The sequence below is a fragment of the Vicia villosa genome, linkage group LG2 (assembly GCF_029867415.1).
Source record: "Vicia villosa cultivar HV-30 ecotype Madison, WI linkage group LG2, Vvil1.0, whole genome shotgun sequence".
NCBI classification, from domain to species: Eukaryota; Viridiplantae; Streptophyta; class Magnoliopsida; order Fabales; family Fabaceae; genus Vicia; species Vicia villosa.
Window position 1 is genome coordinate 97,466,940 of NC_081181.1, and position 20,342 is coordinate 97,487,281.

The following is a 20,342-nucleotide window of genomic DNA, read 5'->3' on the forward strand; positions in this document are numbered from 1 at the left end:
GTGGGGGACATGTACATTAAACGCCTTCCAATTATTGAAATGTCTCAGTACTCTTTTGTGATGTGTGGTTTGAGATAACAAGTTAGGCCATGAAGTGCTGAGAGAACTTTTCGCAACCTTTGAGAGTTAAGTTATTTTTATGAGTGCCTTTCTTTCTTATTCCCTACAGTACTCAGCAGAGCGATTGCAATTCCTTGAAAAAGCTTCCATTATCCCCAATTACACTTTGCTTTCTCGTCAGCTTCTATTTTATGAGATACCTTATTTGCTTTAAACTTTCCATACCTTTAATATTTTCTTTATCTTATTCAACATGAGTGCCAGTCTCATTATCTTGCTTAGCGATTATGAGAGCGACTAATCCCTCGTAGTTAGGGCGAGAGTATCTTTTGGTTCAACTCTCCCCCCTAACTCACTAATCAAGAGCCCCATGAGATCATATATATATATATATATATATATATATAATTGATGATTATAATTAAGAAAATCTCTTTAGTGGTCTGCCGGGTGAGGCAACTTCCTCTAGAGACTCTTTTTTCAACGTTATCTTCTCTTATGAAGACGATGAAGGTGATCACGCGACCGCTTCTATGTCATCTTCCTTTCAGGTTGCAGGAACTTCGATTTCGCCTATTATGCTAACTTCATAATCGTGGGCCGCTATTATGAGGATGGAACATGTTAGAGATTATGTTCAGGCTTATCTAAAAACCTAATTGAGAACCCAAAAATATCGACATCAAGGACCATATGAAGTATAGGACTTGGCCAGATATAGTTTTTAGGTTTAAATCTTCCGAACACTTTAAGGTTGACGCCATATGCTTGAAAGGGGCTACGCTAATGGGGTCACCCAACGTGAGTATATAGAATTGGGCGGAACTTTGATTTCTCCTGCTATGCTAACTTCAGAACCGTGGGCCGCTATTATAAGGATGAATAATGTTAGAGATTATGTCCAAGCTTATCGAAAAGCCTAATTGAGAACCTAATAATATCGACATCAAGGACCATATGAAGTATATGACTTGGCCAAATAGATTTTTTAGGCTTACATCTTCCGAACACTTTAAGGTTGACACCCTATCCTTGAAAAGGCCTACGCTAGTGGAGTTAGCTAATGTGAGTACATACAATTGGGTGGATGCCGAGATAGTAGAGACCCCCTTAAGTTTAAGTACTCAGGTGGTCGTAGATGAGAATAATACCGTGGTCGACTACCCTTCTGATTGATATGTCATTTCAGTGGATCTAGAGAATAGGATAAACAACATCTTTGAAGGATGTTCAATTCCCTTTTATGAGTGTCTATTTACCATGGTAAATTTGCAGTTGCCTCTATCTTAATTTGAGGTGGAGGTCTTGGGAAACTTTTTTCTCGATTGTTTTTAATTTCTTCCACACTTCACAAAATGACACTTCACTAGGAACTAGGGCGATTTTCTATGACACTTCATGCTGGTGAAGTCTCGTACTCATGAGGCTCAATTTGCCTTCTGGTCAAACCCTATCAAATCCTCTTGTTATTAGAAGAGTAAGTTTTTGAAATAATGGTCATGGCCTTATTTCCGCTACGAGCCTCATTCTTGCAACATCAAACTAGATTCTCTCTCCATTGAAGAATTTATAATGAAGAGGGATCAAAAGTATATGTATCAGGGTTTGGCTACGAGGAAGTGTTTATCCCCAATAAAGTGTCAGCTTCCCATCATAGGAAGAAATCCATTGACACCTATGCCATTATGAGTATGGTCGGTCGTATGGAAAGGAAACATATCTTTGGTGAAGATAAAGTCTTGGATTTTTTAACCTGCATGTTTATACTGGTAGATAAAATGGACTATTTGCATAAAGTTTTTGACATTGCTACTTCTCTCAAGGTGTCAACCCTGATCCTCCAATTAAGATAACCACTACTCTTCATGTAAATTATGTCAATTCCTCTAATGTTGCTATTATTTCAGTTTCTCCTAGAGTTAACCAACTTATTATTGCTGTTGGCACTTTAGGTGTTAAGGACCAGCCCTGGTCTCCTACTTTCCTAGTGAAGAGAGATCGAGATCAGGACCAGAGGCCCCTTTTGGAGGAAGATTCCTCTAAGCAGACTCGTCTTTTCGGGGGTGTCGTTTTAGGATTGGCTACTCCAATTATCAAACTGCCCACGATTGGACTTGAGAATTCACACACAAGAGGGATGTGTACTCTGTGGTTTGTAAATACATGGTTTTGAAAACTTTGAAAGCTTTTCTAGATTAAAATCAGAGTTTCAAAAACATTTGTCTATATATAAGTAGCGGAAAATAAATATTGAAATAAAATGTGGAATTCAAAGAGTTTAAGAGAAGAAGAAAAATACTGAAAGTTATAGAGGTTTAGTCAAATCAAAAGAACCTACTCCTCTCCCCAAGAATTGATATTGAGAGTTTCCATTAAATACTTGAGACCTTTTAGTAGGTGAAGCCCACAAACCCCTTTATACAAGGAAATGGTGGTTGTCCTACAACCATGATAATACAAGACATAAGATATGATCGTTTGCGTCTTCTCCATTGAAATGCCGAGATTGAAGTGGCCAAACATCCTTTCCAACGGTAGATTGAAGCGGTAAGTCTTCTCTCCACAAAATACCTGAGCTTAATTTGGTTTAACAGGATAACCAATAATCTCTTTTTTAACAGGCCGATCTTCTAACCTATGGTTTTAAACGGGCTAACCATGAACCTAATGGCAAGTTCATAAATATTGAGAAAATTCATCCTTCAAATGAACAAGGCTTTCTAATAGCCTTAAGGGAAGTTCAACAATATTAACGATCTTCAACCTAAATAAATATCAGGAACTGATCACACAATCCACAACCAAAGCTTTTAATATAGCTTATAACCACATATTGTTATCCCTAAATGGAGCGTGTTCATCCAAGATGCATAAACAACATTCTTGGAGAACTTATATAATGTTAACCATCCAGAATTACAAAGACACCTCACTCACAAAAGATATTTCCTCTTAAAAGCATTTGCCTATAAGAACTAGTGAGAGAAAGTGAAAAATGAAATATTAGAGAGAGAGAGAGAGTGTGTGTCAATACACAAATCGAGATCTGAATGAAATGAAATGAGAAATGAGACCTCTATTTATACGTTTGAAATCCTCCAAAAGAGGAAACATCATTAAATAAAAAATTATTGTTATTAATTGATTAGATAATTTAAAACAGCTATAAGTTTCAAAATAGGTAAGAAATGATATATAGTCGTTGCTAATCGATTGTGTGCATTCAAATTTCCTTTTTCCTTAAAAACGCGTCAACCTAATCGATTAACATAGTTGATAAGATCCAATCAAAAAATATTTTTTGGCTTTTTTAATGCTCCCAACATTTTCTATGCAACTTCTATATATACTTCTCAAGTTTTATTCTTTTCAAAACATTTTATAAAAAGGTTCTAAGTGTGTGTAATGTGTGTTTATAGCCATCTACTTCTATAAAGAAAGATTCTTGCGTTTATAAAGTTTCACTCACTTACTAAATTTAGAGATTGACCCCGCTAAGCCTCGTCTGATATATTCTTTTATTGTTGACACTTTCTTTGAGATTTCTTTTAAGGCTTCATATGTAGTCTGTTTGTTTTCCTTTTCTGAACATGTGTTGATGTCTGAAACTTTGTCAATCCTTTTATCAAACCCATGGCTTGCATTTTTAACCGCTTAAGTTCATTGGTTGACTTTCACAATTGTTGCATCTTTACTATGCTGAATATCATCTACAAAATAAAATTGCTTAAGTGCATTGGTTGACTTTCATAATTTTTGCATATTTATAAATATCATATGTTCTTCATAACTGTCATCATGTTTATGTTATCTTTCTTTTTTGATCTTTTAGTGTTCTTCATACTTGTCATCATCAAAACTAAATCTATTACCTGTAAAACAAAGTTCCACACCCGCCATCCTTCCTGTCCGAATTCCTTACACTCTTGAGGAAACTATTGCTACTATGTTTGAGGAAGATCAAACCTGCTTCCAGAATCTTACTGAGGCGGACAAGATGGAGTTATTTTCTAAGGCCATATACTACATTTATCGGGCAACTTATCTATTTCCCTTAGTTGTTGTTGGTTGGGGAGACGTCTTGGGCATGGGCAGTCCTTCAAAGGAGAGGGATATCTGGAAGAGGAAATGTGTAGCTATGGAGCGAAAGTGGTCTATGTTTCAGAAGGAGGCGAATGTCCACGACTCTCCTTCCTTTTTGGCTGTCCGAATCTTTGAGCCAGAGTCTTTATTAGAGGCAAAGAAAAAGCATTGTTAGGAGACAAATGCCGCCATTATGGATGCAATTCATTGTGCTAAAGAGGCTCAGAAGCCCTTCAATAAGAGAAGGAGTCATGTGTTGAATATCATAAGGCTTTTGATAGCCACATGGTTAAGCTTAAGGAGAAAGTTTGGAAGTCTCTTTAAAAAATGCCTACTAATGTGTATGGGGATTTTGATCAGGTAGTTGATAAGGCGAAAGAGCTCCCTTCGGACATCACCATCCCTCACATGAAAATGGACATGTTCAAAGTTGTGTGAGGCTCAAAGCTCGGTTAACGTAACATATTTTTCTAAAACACTATCTTTGATGACTTTAGCATGAAACTTGGTTCATGCATACATGCAAGTCATGTGTTTCAATTTAATGTAAATTTAAACGACATGCATTAAGGATTCAAAGACATGTAAACGGTAAGAGATACATTAATACCTATATTTACATGCAAGAAGAGTAAATAAATTGACATGCCTGAATTTGTTTTGAAGTGTTGTAAGAGAGAATAAACTTGATGTTTTAAACGATGGAAGTTAGAAGTAGTAGAAAAATAAACATCGATAACACATGAAGCACACATGGCCAAAGACGTTGTCAGAGTCACGATAACAAAGTTAGTTCATAAGAAACTCATCATGGGGGACCTACATATAATCCATAATGCTACTAACCCTATATTGGCATGCGATAGGCGACTGAAGAGGCAAAGATTGAGGAGCCATACCAACCACTAACAACAAGAATTAAGGATACCTAAAAACTAAAGAGAGAAAATAGAGGGAAGACAAGGGAAATCCATTGTAATTTTTCATAGCCCTAACTGCAAGAAGTTATCAGCCTAAACCCAACTCCATCATGCCAAAGTTGAGGGACAACTATTCCTACTTAGATCGAGGCATGGGTGAAATCAATTCACAAAAGAAAAACCTTATAGGCCCAAAGGGCAGAGATATTGATGAGGATGATGTCAAACATAAGGCGCCATAATATTTCCTCTAAGCAAAAAGTTTTAGGACTTGGGAACATGCGTAGACATGCCTTAAAAACACTCAATCAAAGCATAAGATGAAGGCATAACCTTGAATCATAAAACAAACCAAATCATGACATATGTCAGTGTAAGTGATCTTGATTAAAGATAAAGGAATGAAACCTACGGAAACCCTAACAAGAATCCTTTAAAAAATGCCACGACAAGGTACACATTTCTGAAAAGCCTAAATCACTTCATTCTTTGTCTTGATCACTCACTAATTTGAACGTTGGAGTGTCTTGCATGTACCACCTCTGATGCATCGTCGGAATTAAGAAAAAGTCGAGCAAATTGAAACTGTACCAAAAACAATCAGCTTGTCTGATTTTCCTTTTAGAGATATTTTCTTCGGGATTAGAGAACGTAAGAATTAAAAAAAATAGTTAACTTGTTGATTCTTAGCTATCTCAGACAAATGTACAAAAATTCTAAACTTTAAAAAAAAAGAAGAAATGTGTTATTGAAGGACAAAAATTTAAGTTTTTTAAAGTAAAAAATGTGGAGTTGACTCGAGAGACTAAGCAAATAAGGTGGTCTCCTCCCCTTTCGAGTTGGGTGAGATGGAACACAAATGAATATAGTAAGAATGATTTGATAGCTGAATATGATAATCTTTTAAGAGGTTGTACTAGTGAGTGACTTAGAGGTTTCGTAAGATATTTGCGTTATTGTAGTGCATATATTGCTCAATTTTGGGTTGTGTTAGAAGGATTAAGATTGACAATATAGTTTGAATTTTGAGTTACTGAACTTCATATAGATTCCAAAATGGTTGTTCAAAATATTTTGGATTATGAACAAGGTAGAATAACTGGAATGTCATTGGTATAACAAATTCAACAGTTGCTCAAACTGGATGGAGAGACGCGAGTTTGTCATATTTATCGTGACTTGAATACTTGTGCATATTTAGGTTATAATTTAATGCTTTATGAACAAGTTCTTGCTTAAATTTCTCTTGTTAGATGATTGTAATGGAATATCTACTCATAATTTTTTTTTTAAATATTGGTAACCAACTAAGAACACTCTCAAACCCAAACCTCCATTGCCAATAGACCAACCCTTAGGGATTTTTTACTCATAAGTTGATTTTGACATAATTTTTTTTTTTTTTTTATCTTATTATCTAGTAAAAGGATATTTTAGACTTTTTTGATATATTTGGTGGGTGGGAGGTCTAGGTAGAGTCGCAATTAGATTCCCTCTGAATGAAAACCCTCGTATCTTTGCGTCATTCTCTTACTTGGTTTTTTCACACCTTCGGAATCGCGATAACGCACACAGTGTTTCATCACTCTCTTTTCAGCTCTTTCTAGGGTTTCTTTCCCCCCTTTTTTCTCCCATTCGACTCGATCACTTTCTCATCTGCAAACTATCCCCACAAATCCGCCTGTCGCGATTGTTTCTTCAATCCGTGAGTGCTAAATTCAAATCAATAGTGAAAAATAAAATCCCCAATTTTTTTAATTGTTGTTGTTCTAAACATCAATTCTTGCTGGTTTCAGGATTGGCCGCTCTTGAACGACCTACATGTATTCTTCCAGAGGGAGTGGCGCTTACGGCCAATCGTACCCAGGTCAATCCGGATATGGTCAAAACGTAAGGGTTTCGAAATATTTTATTTTTGTTTCATAAATAAATTGTTATAGTTAAAGAATGGATTTTATCAATAGTAAATTATGGGGTTGATTTTGGATTTTGTGACTGTAGTTGAGTACTAATTATTCTGGAGCTTCTGTTGGAGGACATGATGCTGCTCAGCATTCTGCAGCTTCTAGGCATTCAGGTATATTAGGTAGTTCTCAGGAGGCTGATGCTGGTAACTATAGGGCTCATAGCGCTGTTGCTCAGTATGGAGGACAGTATAGTTCTGTTTATGGGTCAGCTGCTTTGAGCACAGCTCCGCAGGTCAGTTTTTTTTTTTTTTATCTCTATCATTTTATACACTGTTTAGGTGGAGAGTTGATTGAATTTTTTTCTCACTGTACAGGTTCCTTCGTTGGGTACCAAGGGTGCTGCTTCGTCAGCTTTAGATGCTCGTGGAGGATATTCTTTGGGTGTTTCAGATTCTCCCAAGTTTGCTTCTGGTGATTATGTTCCGTCTTCAAGCCATGGGTATGGCCACAAATCTGATCAATTGTATGGTGACAAGAGTTTGGACTACTCTGGATTAGATAGACGGCAATATGGAGAACGACCGAGTGGTTATGTTGGTAGGGATTTGCCGAGTGAGCAAACTGGACGCTATTCTACTGATGCTGTTGGATACGGTCATCAACATCAGGTATGTTTTACTCCTGGACAGAGATTGTCGTTGCTTTATTGGTTTATCTTAGAATCTATGTTAGGGATAAGTCTTACCGATGTACTTTAGGTTTCATGCATGCTTTTTTATTGTAATCATATTGCACTCGTTATAAAATTCAGCAATCAGAAATTTATGACCGCATTGATCAGGCTACTTTGCTTCGACAAGAACAATTGCTGAAATCTCAGTCTCTGCAAGCTGCCTCACTGGATGGGGGTGCAAGGTATTTTCTTTCTCGAGTTTTATTTATCGAAAAATTTGCATCATGTTTGTCTAATGCTCTGCTTAATGATCGCTTGAAAATAATGTTATTTTGCTTGATGAATATGATACATTTTCTTCTATTCTGGGGGTTTTATGCAAACCAGCTGTTTAATCTTAAGTTTCTGATAAAGCTGGGCAGAAGCTGTTCAACAGTGCCTAGATGTGTTAAATAATTAAAATATTTCTACCTACACTAAGTAGCAACCCGTTTCTGGCAGACAAACTGATTATCTTGCAGCTAGGGGTGCTGCAAGTCGTCATCCAACCCAAGATCTAATGTCTTATGGAGGAAGGATTGATTCTGATCCCCATGCTTCATCAATGCTAAGCGCTACTTCATATAGTGGACAACATGCACCATCAATACTAGGAGCAGCACCAAGGAGAAATGTGGATGATCTCTTGTATTCCCAGAATGCGTCAAATCCCGGTTATGGAGTTAGCCTGCCACCTGGTAGGGACTATGCCACTGGAAAAGGTATTCATGGAACTGCTATGGATCTAGACTACCCAGGAAATTTGCTGTCACACGGTGGGCCTACTGATCGGAAGGATGACCGAGCTAGTTATCTTCGGGAATTTGAACTAAGGGAAGATGAACGACGTCGGGACCGCTTGCGTGATAGAGATAGGGACAGAGAAAGAGACAAAGAACGTGAACGATTGCGAGAACGGGATCGAGAGCGCGAAAAGGAGCGTGAAAAAGAGCGCATGCTGGAGCGGCGTGAAAAGGAAAGGGAGCGAGATCGCAAACGAGCACTTGAAGTTAAGCCTGAACGAACTCCAGTCAGATCCTCCAAGGATCCTCGTAGTACTTCAAAGGATCCTCGCGGGTCGTCTTTGACAAAGGAGGGGAAATCTTCACGAAGGGACTCCCCACATCGTGCTTTACATAGGTGGATCTTAATGATATTTTCTATTTTGCGTCCTGCTCAGGTTCTGAATAACTAGCTGCTTGTATGTCTTGCAGCATTTTATAACTAACTTAATATTCTGTTATGCTGAAGGCACCGATCACCTGTTAAAGAAAAACGGAGAGAATATGTCTGCAAGGTAAAAGGAATGAGAACTTAAATTATGAGAATATCCCGCTTCAAGAAGCCTGTTGCCCTGCTTTATTTTCCTCTGGAGATCCTTGGATAATTGCTTAAGAAGATTTAGTAATTCCTGTTGTAGCTATTAGTTTTGCACTTGGACCTTTTATTACTGTTTAAATCGTTGGACTCAGGTTTATTGAGAAGTTCACTTCTGCTCTCTACTTGCCTAAATGATTCAATTTGATGATACTGGGCCATTTCTGTTTTATTTCTTTCCTTTTCTCTTCAAAGTCCTTGTTGAACTTGCTTCCTCAGAAATCTTGTTTGCTTTTGGGTTTTAATTGCTCTTTTCTGTTAATTGTCTTCACACCCTTATGTGTTTTTGGCAGTTCTTATGTCTGGTGATTCGATCCTTTTTATCCTTCCTTTCTCCTTTCTCCTTGTTCCTTATTGTTGGGCACTGCTCTTAATTTTGGGATGTCTTTCAATTATTACTCAGCAATTTTCTGCAGCCCTCACTCAAATCTTGTTAAAGAGCGTGTATGATTTTAAGAGTATTTCTATCCTTATTGATTCCTCATAGACCTGTTTTCTGTTTTGTTCTTTTGTCTATTATATTACTGTTGCATGAATGATTTCTGAAGTTATATTAATTGAGTTTACATTGTCTAAACTACATGAACAGGTATACCCTTCTTCCTTGGTAAATATTGAGAGGGATTACCTCTCAATTGATAAGCGGTATCCGCGACTCTTCATTTCTCCCGAATTCTCTAAGGTACGCACAAGTTTACCTGCGTCTGGTGATAGTTATTTTTGGGTAGATAATAATTTTTTCTAAAATATACCTCAATAAGCATATGATGGAATTTTAAAGAACAAAATAAACATATTAACTTGCTTCTTTTAGGGTAAGAAATCAATTTTGATTAGACATTATTTTATTCATATGCTTCAGGCTGTTGTGAACTGGCCAAAGGAAAACCTTAAACTCTCTTTACACACTCCTGTCAGGTGCCTCTCTTCATGTCTCAAATGCTTTTGGTTATTTGCTCTTCTAGTTCTAGCTTAAATTTTTGAGAACTTTTTTGTCTGTTTTTGTAGTCCGAGCATCTTGAATTTCTGTAGTAAATGTAAACAACTATTTCTGTAATATTTGGTAAATTTTGTCTGTTTTGTAATCTGAATATCTTGAATTTCTCTAGTAAGACGAACTCAAATATCTATGTAATGTGTGGTAAAAAGTGTTTGTGTGGGATCTCTTTTAAAGTTTAGTTCACAAATATTTATGAAATGTATGGTAAAAATATTTGGGTGGGATGTCTTTTGAAGTTTAGTTGACTGGTGGTGGTAACATTTCTGTAATCTGGTTTCACAATATTTTATTTTCCTGAAAGTTACTTAATGTTTTTTCATGTTTTTTCTTTGTATTTTTTAATTTGTTATTTTCTGAAATAAAAAACTATACTGTTCATGTGTAGAATATGTTCTTAATTGATTTTGTATTCCCTTCCTTAAGGTGGTAGTCATGTTATTGCGATTGATAAATAAAATGTAGAATGAAATTAATGTGTTTTGAGCAGTTTTGAGCATGATTTTATTGAAGAAAGTGGCAGAGACACTTCCGGCAAGCTTTTGACGGGACAACCTACAAGTTCAGAACAAGGAAATACAGTTTGGAATGCCAAAGTAGGTTTAAGATCTAAGTTTTAAACTACACTTTTCTCTTAATTTTATGTGATAAATTGGATTTATTTCTGCTGAGTGTGATTATTTTGTCTTCTTGTAGCATACAATTTCTTTGATCTGTACATTTTTTTCTCAATAGCAATTTAATAGCGAAAATAGGGTGAACCCATTGTTTATTATCAAGAAACTTCCATAGTAGTATACACAAATAAATTGTTCTTAAGAAATGTATTTTGGCTAAACCCATAGTTTTACCTCCCTTTCCCTATATTACTATTGGCTTGTTGAATTGAGCAATTTTTTCTTTTCTTTTTGTGCCTGTATAATGATCATAATTTTCTGTTTACTGGTCATCATGCTGATTGCCTCATGTCGCCAGCTAGTTCATATTTATAGGGATTATTCAATTTATGGGTATTTGGGGTCATATATTTGGTCTTCTGTTTGATGATGTGTAGTTTTTTTCCTCCTTGTTTCAGGTAATTTTGATGAGTGGGCTTAGTAGGGGTGCATTGGAGGAGCTGTCATCTGATAAAACTTTTGATGACCGTATTCCTCATATTTGCAATTTCCTTAGGTTTGCAATCCTTAAGAAGGACCATTCATTCATGGCAGTTGGCGGTCCATGGGAACCTGCTGACGGTGGTGATCCATCTAATGATGATAGCTCTTTGATCAGAACAGCTCTTAGGTTTATACTTTACTATCATGACATAATTATCACCGTGGAAACATGTGTTTCTCCGTATTGAATAATGGATATTTCCCCTTTTTTCCTACAGATACTCGAAGGATATTAGTCAGCTTGATTTGCAAAAATGTCAAAATTGGAACCGGTTCCTTGAGGTATAGTTTATTTTTTGACTATTTATTTTAATTTACCTGTATTTAGCTTAATTTTTCTTTCATGTTCCTTTTTATGTTTAAACCGCTACTAAGGAGAATGTTGATAACTATCATTTAAAGTGTTTACTTCTGCTGTTGTTTGTATATCCTCGATTGATGCGCTTTTTTACATTTGCTTGGTTTAATGATTTTTGAAACATATGTCGACTCTTTGTTTCGTTTGTTAATATTTCCTTCCTTCAAGATTAGTGTTATATCTTTTGGTCATATAATATCTCATTTAACATAAAAAGTTAGTTACCAAAAGCTGTTGTATGTTTTCCAGATACATTATGATAGAATTGGTAAAGATGGTTTCTTTAGCCACAAGGAGATTACTGTACTTTATGTTCCCGATTTGTCTGACTGCCTCCCTTCATTGGATGAATGGCGTGATAAGTGGCTTGCCCACAAGAAAGCTGTGGCTGAAAGAGAACGTCAAATTTCTCTTAAGAAAGAGGTTTGATTTTATTTATTAGTTTAGGTCATTCCGCTCATGATTTTTTTTGATGAATTGTATTGCAAAACACTGTTTGTTTCCATATTTTCTCTACTACTATCTTTTAATCTTGTTTTGGTAATATTTCAGAAATCAAGGGTAAACAAGGAATCAAATGGTAAGCAAACTACTTACCTCATCTTCTTATCCCAATCATATATAGTTGTATCTTTCTAATGCATGGCTTCATAGACATACTCCTGTACATGACTTGGTACCATTTTCTTCTCACCTGAGTTTTCTTTACCACTAGTTTTGATTATTCTCTTGTTCAATAATTTATATAAATCAGGTAAGAGGAAAGAATCTTCTGCATCTGGAAAGTCTGATGTTAAGAAAAAAGAGAAAGATAATAGTGCTGTTAAGGACGTAAGTGAAAAAAAACCTGAACCGAGCAACACTAAAATTGCTAAGAAAGATGCCTCAGACATAGGTGATGGCAAGGGTGCAGAGAAAAAGCCAGGGGAAACTACCCCGGGTCAAACCACCGGAAGTGTTAAATCTGTGAAGAAGAAAATCATTAAGAAGATAGTGAAAAAAGTTGTCAATAAGACAAACGATACCGCGAAGAGCCAAACTGACAAACCAGGTGAGAAGGATGTTACAGATAAAGTGGCCACATCAGATGCGCCTGTTGAGGAGGTCAAGTCTTCTGTGGATCCTACTGGGATTCAAACTCCTGGGAAAGACGTAGTTGCGGAGGATATTCCTGTTGGAAAAAATGATAAGGAAATAAACAGTTCTGAAGATAAGCCTCTGGACAAGTTGGATCCAGCAGTTAACACAGGCTCCAATGATTCTACTGTGAAAACAATAAAAAAGAAAATTATCAAGCGGGTACCTAAAAAGAAGGCGGTTGATGAGACATCTAAATCTGTAGTAAATGAAGGAAGTGTTGTGGCAGTTCAGGCACAGGAGGATACCAAAAACACTGACAAGCAGACTGCTGATGCCGACACCATAGTGACCGAGGGCAAAAAACCTGTGAAAGTAGTAACCAAAAGAAAGTTAAAAGCACCGACCTCTGGGGTACAAGATGATGCAACTGATTCCAATAAAAAAGACCCAAAGTCTGATAAAAAGGATGAAGAGAATGCCGTGGCAGCTCCTGCAAATGACGACACTCAGAGCACTGGCAAGAAGGCTACTGATGCAGATACAAAGACTGTGCCTGTGACAAAGAAAGTTGTCAAGGTAGTTCCTAAGAAAAAGTTAAAGTTGACAACCTCTGAAAAGCAAGAAGGTTCAGGCGATTCCAATAAAAATGAAGTGAAGTCTGACAAAGATGACAAGAAGGATGGAAAAGGAACTGGTGAAAAAAGTGGATCCAAAACTGGAGAAAAAAGTGGATCCAAGATAGATAAACAGAAAGCCTCTGAGAAAGATACTCCAATTGTCAAGGGGAAACTGAAAGTTGGGGATAAATCAAAAGATGAGAAAGTAACAAAAGAGAAAGATGGAAAAGATGAGCCTAAAAGCAAATCGAATAAAGAAGTGAAAGAGAAGAAGAAATCTGATGAACCTCCTCGACACCCCGGATTTATACTTAAAACAAAATCAACCAAAGATTCTAAAGTACGGTATTTTTTGCTTAACTTTAGAAACATACATACTAACTGTCTTATGTACACAGTTTAAGTCTAATGTCAATTCTTTTACAGCTACGATCATTGTCACTGTCTCTGGATTCATTGTTGGATTATTCTGACAAAGATGTTGAAGAATCAACAATTGAGGTTTGTTTAAATGTTCTTATTTATTTTTCTATGGAACATTTCTCCCCGTTATCAGACCATTGCTGATTCAAAATGGACTTTCCCTGTTATTTTTGCAGCTTTCATTGTTTGCTGAATCATTTTATGAAATGCTTCAGTTTCAAATGGGTAGTAGGATTTTGACTTTTCTTCAGGTTGGTCAAGGTTGCTTTTTGTCAGGTTATGTTTGACTTGATTCTCTAATGACAGTTTAATTAGGTTTACCATTTTTTCTTCAGAAACTGCGCAAAAAATTCGTTACCAAAAGAGCTCAGCGAAAGAGGCAGCGGGAAGATGAGGATAATGCAAAAAAGTCTTCCACAAAACGTCAAAAAGGTGATGATCCTTCTGTTAAGATTGAGACAAATATTGACACATCAAATCCAACCCAAGCAGATAATGAGAAAGCGGCTGCCGAGAATGATAATTCTAGTAATAAGGAGGATGATGTGAAGATGGAAAATGCATCAGATGAGGAAGATCCAGAAGAGGATCCGGAAGAATATGAGGAAATGGAAAATGGTAGTCCCCAACAGGACTCATCCAATGATAAAAATACTGAGCTAGATGCTGATGCAAAGAATGAATCTGAAAATGTTACTAGCAATGAGAAAGCAGCCGATGAAACTTCTAAAGGGGAAATAAAGGTTAAAGACGAGGTGAAGGAGTCCAAGGATGATGTTCAACTCAATGAAGAAAAGGAAAGCAAGGTTGATAAAATTAAGAAAGATACCCCTGCTAAGGAGGTTGTTGTAGACAAAGAATTGTTGAAGGTACTTGTTTTTACTTGGTTATATATTGCTTCTATTTGGTCATCTTATATATTGCTTCTATTTGGTCATCTATGTATCTGTCATGATTTAGCTTCAATGAAATAATGCTTTGATTTATTTTTAACTACAGGCTTTTCGATTTTTCGATCGGAATCGCGTTGGCTACATTAGGGTAACAATCCTGGTCTTTATTTTATTATTATTGTTTATATAATTTATTTTCATCCTTCAAGATTGTTAAAAAATGTTTTTTTTCCAGGTTGAAGATATGCGGATAATAATCCACAATCTGGGGATGTTCCTTTCTCACAGGGATGTGAAGGTGTGAAAATTTCCCTTGTTTGTTAGTGTTATTTTAGTTTCTCCATGACTCTATTCTCATGTTGTCTACAAATACAGGAGCTTGTACAAAGTGCATTGCTGGAGAGCAACACGGGAAGGGATGATCGAATACTTTATATCAAGTTGGCGCGGATGAGTGACATTTGAAGCCCCCTTATAATTTGACATTAATTGTTTTGGTAACATGATGTGTTGTTTTTTATTTATGTTAGGGAGAAGGTAAAAACTATAGAGTGGTGGGTCATATTTTCGTGGATGATTTTCAAACATTTTTGAAACTTTTTATATCTGCTGCTTTTGAAACATTTATGTTGCCCGAATTGAGTATTTTTATATTTGTTTTTTCAGTTTAAGACATTTTAAATATTTGGATGTTAAAAGCACTTATATTTATAAATCATTATGAATGCAACTCAATTCTTTCTTGCACCCAAATAATAGTAGGTATGGTTTTACTTGCATCTTTCATATTTTATGTACATGCTTATATGTCAATGTAAGTGGTGATGAAAAGCAGAAACATGAAACAAAATGCTGAGGGATTAAATTAGTATAAAATGAACTGATTCGAGAAAGAGGGAAGGGCAAAGTTGAAGTTGGGTTGGACAAGGTTGGTTTTAAGTCTTTTGATATTCTGGCTTTTGTTTGACAAACCATATTTTGAGCTTATAGTTTATAACCTTGTATGATAATAAAAGACCTGTTTGGTAACAATATTTTTATCATGAATTTACAGTTTATTTTATTGGCTTATAGTTTATTTTTCAGATGTTTTAAGTAGTGTTTTAGCTTATTGCTTATTACTTTTTCTTTTATTAATACTCTTATAAATTTTAATTATTTTAAATGTGCATTTAATTATTAATTAAGAAATGTTTTTTTTATGTCATTTTATATTTATCAGATAGTTAAATCATTTTTACCAAACACTTTAATTAGCTTATTCAACCGTTAATTTTATCGAACAAAGCCTTTAATTTTTGATTTCAGCAATAGAGAAAAAACCCAAGGGTTACATAAATTAAAATATCATGAGCCTTGAATTCGAGTGCTCTTTTGATAAATGTAACAAAAAGTTTAGGTCAAATAGCAGTAAAATACCATGAGCCTTGAATTCGAGTACTCTTTTGATAAATGTAATAAAAAGTTTAGGTCAAATAGCAGTGGACTGGCATGATTAAAATTTGAAGGGAGCAAAATCCCATGTAGGGAATAGACGAACAACACATCAATTTTCCAATAGAAGATAAGGCATACAGACTGAGTACGTTCAGTTCTTTTCCTAATTCCACTAGTATTAGCATGAAATAGAAATGATGATATACTGATCTTTGTTGCTTTGCTTACACGAGGGTACATTAAAACACCACAAGCCTTGAATTTGAGTGCTCTTTTGATAAATGTAATAAAAAGTTCAGGTCTAATAGCACATGGACTGGCATGGTTAAAATTTGAAAGGAGAAAACCCCATGTAGGAAATAGACGAAGAACACATCAATTTTCTAATAAACGATAAGGCATACAGACTGAGTATGTTCAATTATTTTCCTAATCCCACTGGTATTAGCATGAAATAGAAATGATGATATACTAATCTTTGTTGCTTTGCTTACACGAGGGTACATTAAAACACCACAAGCCTTGAATTTGAGTGCTCTTTTGATAAATGGAATAAAAAGTTCAGGTCTAATAGCACATGGACTGGCATGGTTAAAATTTGAAAGGAGAAAACCCCATGTAGGAAATAGACGAAGAACACATCAATTTTCTAATAAACGATAAGGCATACAGACTGAGTACGTTCAATTATTTTCCTAATCCCACTGGTATTAGCATGAAATAGAAATGATGATATACTAATCTTTGTTGCTTTGCTTACACGAGGGTACATTAAAATACCATGAGCCTTGAATTCGAGTGCTCTTTTAATAAATGTAACAAAAAGTTCAGGTCTAATAGCACATGGATTGACATGATTAAAATTTGAAGGGAGAAAAACCCCATGCAGGAAATGGACGAACAACACATCAATTTTCTAATAGACGATAGGGCATACAGACTGAGTACGTCCAGTTCTTTTCCTAATTCCACTAGTATTAGCATGAAATAAAAATGATGATATATTGATCTTTGTTGCTTTGCTTACACGAGGGTACATTAAAATACCACGAGCCTTGAATTCGAGTGCTCTTTGAAGGTTCGAAAAACATAATAAGGAGGGTTGGATTGAGTTTTTGATAAAATAAAAACTTATGACACGTTTGGTTATCCTGATTCGTTTGAACTCAAACTACTCCAGTCCACCCTATCAAGGTGATTTCGCCTCTCTTATGAGGTCTTAATCCACTAATCAAACTTGATTACAACTGTCACAATGACAACCGTCAATGTCTTCTTGAGATAAACCACAACCCGGTTTCTCAAGGAACAACAATCATAAACTTACAACTAGAAAGTGTTTAAGAATTGCTTCTAGAAAGCTATATCACAACTGTGATGTATACACAATATTTAAGAATAATGCACAAAAATTAAAAGAATGAATGAATAATAATTTGAGAGCTTTTCGTAATTATTTGTGCGTGAGAATACTAGTTTCAAACTTCAGTAGTGTCTTCAATATATAATGAAGCTTTGGATCCGTTGAGATACCCACTCCTTTGTTTTTGGAAGATTGATATAATTCGTTTTAAGTTCTTTCCAAAAATAAGGATTATGTCAGTAGAATTAAAGTTCCAGCCGTTACTAGAAGATCTTGAATTAAATGGCTTGTAACGGAACTAAGTATCAAAATATTATGTATCAGAATATTATATATCAGAATATTATGTATCAGAGCATTACGTCAGCGTTTGGTGCAAGAAGCATTTTTCTTATCAGAGCTTGATCAAAACTTCTACTCTTTTAGAACATGATCTTCTTAGAACGGAGATCAAGTGGCAAATACTTATTGTTCTTGTGTTTCTTTCCGAATTTGTTTCTTATTCTTTGATCTGGGTAAGCATCAAAACTTCTGTAACACAACTAAACAATTAGGGAGCATTTACGTTCTTATTAAAATTATGTGTTTGTTATAATAAAAACTATTTCAAAGATGTAGAACCAAACTTTGTTCTAACACTCTTTTGATAAAAGTAACAAAAATCAGGTCTAATAGAACATGGACTAACATGATTAAAATTTGAAGGGAGAAAAACCCTATGCAGGAAATAGATGAACAACACATCAATTTTCTAATAGACGATAGGGCATACAGACTGGGACTGAGACTGAGTATTTTCAGTTCTTTTCCTAATTCCACTAGTATTAGCATGGAAGAGAAATGATGATATACTGATCTTTGTTGCTTTGCTTACACGAGGGTGTTGCGATAATGGAGTATAGAGACAATTTTATTTATATTTTTTAATTTATAAAAAATTGTAATTGGTTGTATGTAAAATGACGTGTTATGTTTGTGTCTACCTAAGAATTTTCCGTATGGTATTTTATACGATGTAAGTAAGTGTTAAAAGTAGGGTTGTTCATGTACAGTTTTGCCAAAAAATTGAACCGAACCATTTTAATTTGTTAAGAACCGAACTGAACTAAATTATTGATTCGGTACATCGCTTTTGATTTATGAACTGAACCAAACCGTTAATGAACAATTTTTTCTTAAAAAACCATTTAACAAGATGAATTGAATCTTAATTTTTCTCAAATTTTTAATAAAAATATATTCTAGACTTTTTATTTTAACATTTTTCTATAAGCATGTTTTTTTTATATAATTGATTATAGAATTATATAATAAAATAGTTATTAAATATCAATTAAAAAATTATTATTATTTTTAAAATATTTTATACACAATTATAATTAAACTATCAAAATTATTTTTGAGTTCTAAATAGTACATTGTTAGTGTAAAACAGTTTTACACATTCAACCAATTAAAATGCTTTAATTTGTCATGTAATTTCAGTTTTTTAAAATTAAAAATATAATTTATTTTGATGTATGTCTCTCCTTAATTGACAGTGTAAAAATACTTTACACCGTCGGTGCATTTCCTTTTTTTTCATTATTTTTACATAAAAATCTGAAACAAGTCAGGCATACTCTATTATTTAAAACTGCTAACGTTATGCAAATTTTAGAATTTAAGTTCATTTACTAACCGTTACATAAAAGTTAATTTCTTTATGAAAATAATTTTATTATTTAAAATAAACTTCAAGTTGAAGTACTAAACTTCATTAACATGGTTAATTTTTGTCAAAAAAAAAAGAGGTTAATATTGCGGTTGGTTCCTTAAATTTGATTTGGTTAGTTATGCCTCGGTTTGGTTATGGAACTATTTTATAAATTATTCATTAACTAAAGAAAATGATTAAGTTATTTAATAACGATTCAGTTCAATTCTATAATTTTGTATAGTTTTATACATTTTTCTTGAACAATCCTAGTCAAAGGAGCATTTCTCACGTAGAGAGCTTAGAAAAATGTTATTGTTACACACCTACATCGTATCATTATACTGTTTTGCCTTTTTTTTTTCTTTCAATTATTTAATAATTTTTTTTTCTTTTCACAAAAATGTTGGTATCACAAGAAGAGATAAAAGTAAAGTAGTAATTTTTCATTATGTAAAGTTAAAGTTACAGTTACAATGGTAATTGCTATATATAATAAACTAAACCTTCATTGTTATGTACACCCTACAATAATAGTATACACTAAAGGTGTAACTAACAAGCTATACTGTATATTAAGTTGTTACCTCCTCACAAGTTGGAATGCGAATATTACACAATCCTAACTTGGACAAAAGAGAAAAAAATAAGGGTGAATGTAAGGGTTTAGTGAAAACATCTGCCAGCTATGAACTAGAAGGAACAGGCAGAAGGTGGATGAGTTTGGATTGCAACTTCTCCCGAGTAACGTGACAATCTAACTCATGTGTTTGCTGCGTTCATGAAAAGTAGGGTTGTGAGCCAGATAGATAGCAAATTTGCTATCACAATACAGAGATGCAGGCTCAGAAAAAGTAATACGAAAATCATCAAATAGGTAACGTAACCATTGTATCTCGCACGTAAGAGAAGCCAGAGCCCTGTATTCAACCTCAGTGGAGGATCTAGACACTGTATTCTGTTTCTTAAATTGCCAGGAAATGAGAGAATCACCTAGGAGTACACAAAATCCAGTCACTGATCACTTGGAATCTGGGCAGCGAGCCCAATCAGAGTCTGCAAACCCATGGAGTTTTAAGGTACTAGAATTAGAAAACAACACACCCTGTGCATGGAAGGCTTTTAAATACCTTAGAACTCGAGTAGCAGCTTGGTAATGGGAGACAAAGGGGTTTGCAACAAATTGGCTAAGGTGTTTACAGCATAGGAGATGTTAGGGAGACTATTGGTCAGATACAAAAGTTTGCCAATCAACTTCC

General features: G+C 34.9%; 1 protein-coding gene across 2 annotated transcripts; it reads left to right on the top strand.

Moving 5' to 3' along the window:
* Positions 1-6,542: 6,542 nt before the first annotated feature.
* LOC131651673 (protein SHORT ROOT IN SALT MEDIUM 1) lies at positions 6,543-15,269 on the top strand. 2 transcript variants are annotated; one of them, XM_058921343.1, is made up of 21 exons: positions 6,543-6,768; positions 6,860-6,953; positions 7,065-7,262; positions 7,345-7,638; positions 7,782-7,885; positions 8,145-8,822; positions 8,934-8,979; positions 9,649-9,741; positions 9,922-9,977; positions 10,547-10,652; positions 11,132-11,343; positions 11,435-11,498; positions 11,824-11,997; positions 12,127-12,154; positions 12,329-13,611; positions 13,698-13,772; positions 13,871-13,945; positions 14,030-14,563; positions 14,694-14,735; positions 14,823-14,885; positions 14,963-15,269. In XM_058921343.1, exons 2-21 carry the CDS (start codon positions 6,885-6,887, stop codon positions 15,050-15,052), a joined length of 4,284 nt encoding a protein of 1,427 aa, XP_058777326.1. In that variant the 5' UTR covers positions 6,543-6,768; positions 6,860-6,884; the 3' UTR covers positions 15,053-15,269. The 2 variants fall into 2 exon arrangements, with proteins under 2 accessions (XP_058777326.1, XP_058777327.1); XM_058921344.1 differs by having other exon boundaries at positions 6,544-6,768; positions 7,812-7,885.
* Positions 15,270-20,342: the final 5,073 nt, after the last annotated feature.

Bases quoted from the DNA above. Each gene is read 5' to 3' on its own strand.
- LOC131651673 (XM_058921343.1), top strand. From the start codon at position 6,885: ATGTATTCTTCCAGAGGGAGTGGCGCTTACGGCCAATCGTACCCAGGT. The intron at 7,263-7,344 runs GTCAGTTTTTTT...CTCACTGTACAG, and splicing joins CTTTGAGCACAGCTCCGCAG to GTTCCTTCGTTGGGTACCAA. The intron at 14,886-14,962 runs GTGTGAAAATTT...CTACAAATACAG, and splicing joins TTTCTCACAGGGATGTGAAG to GAGCTTGTACAAAGTGCATT.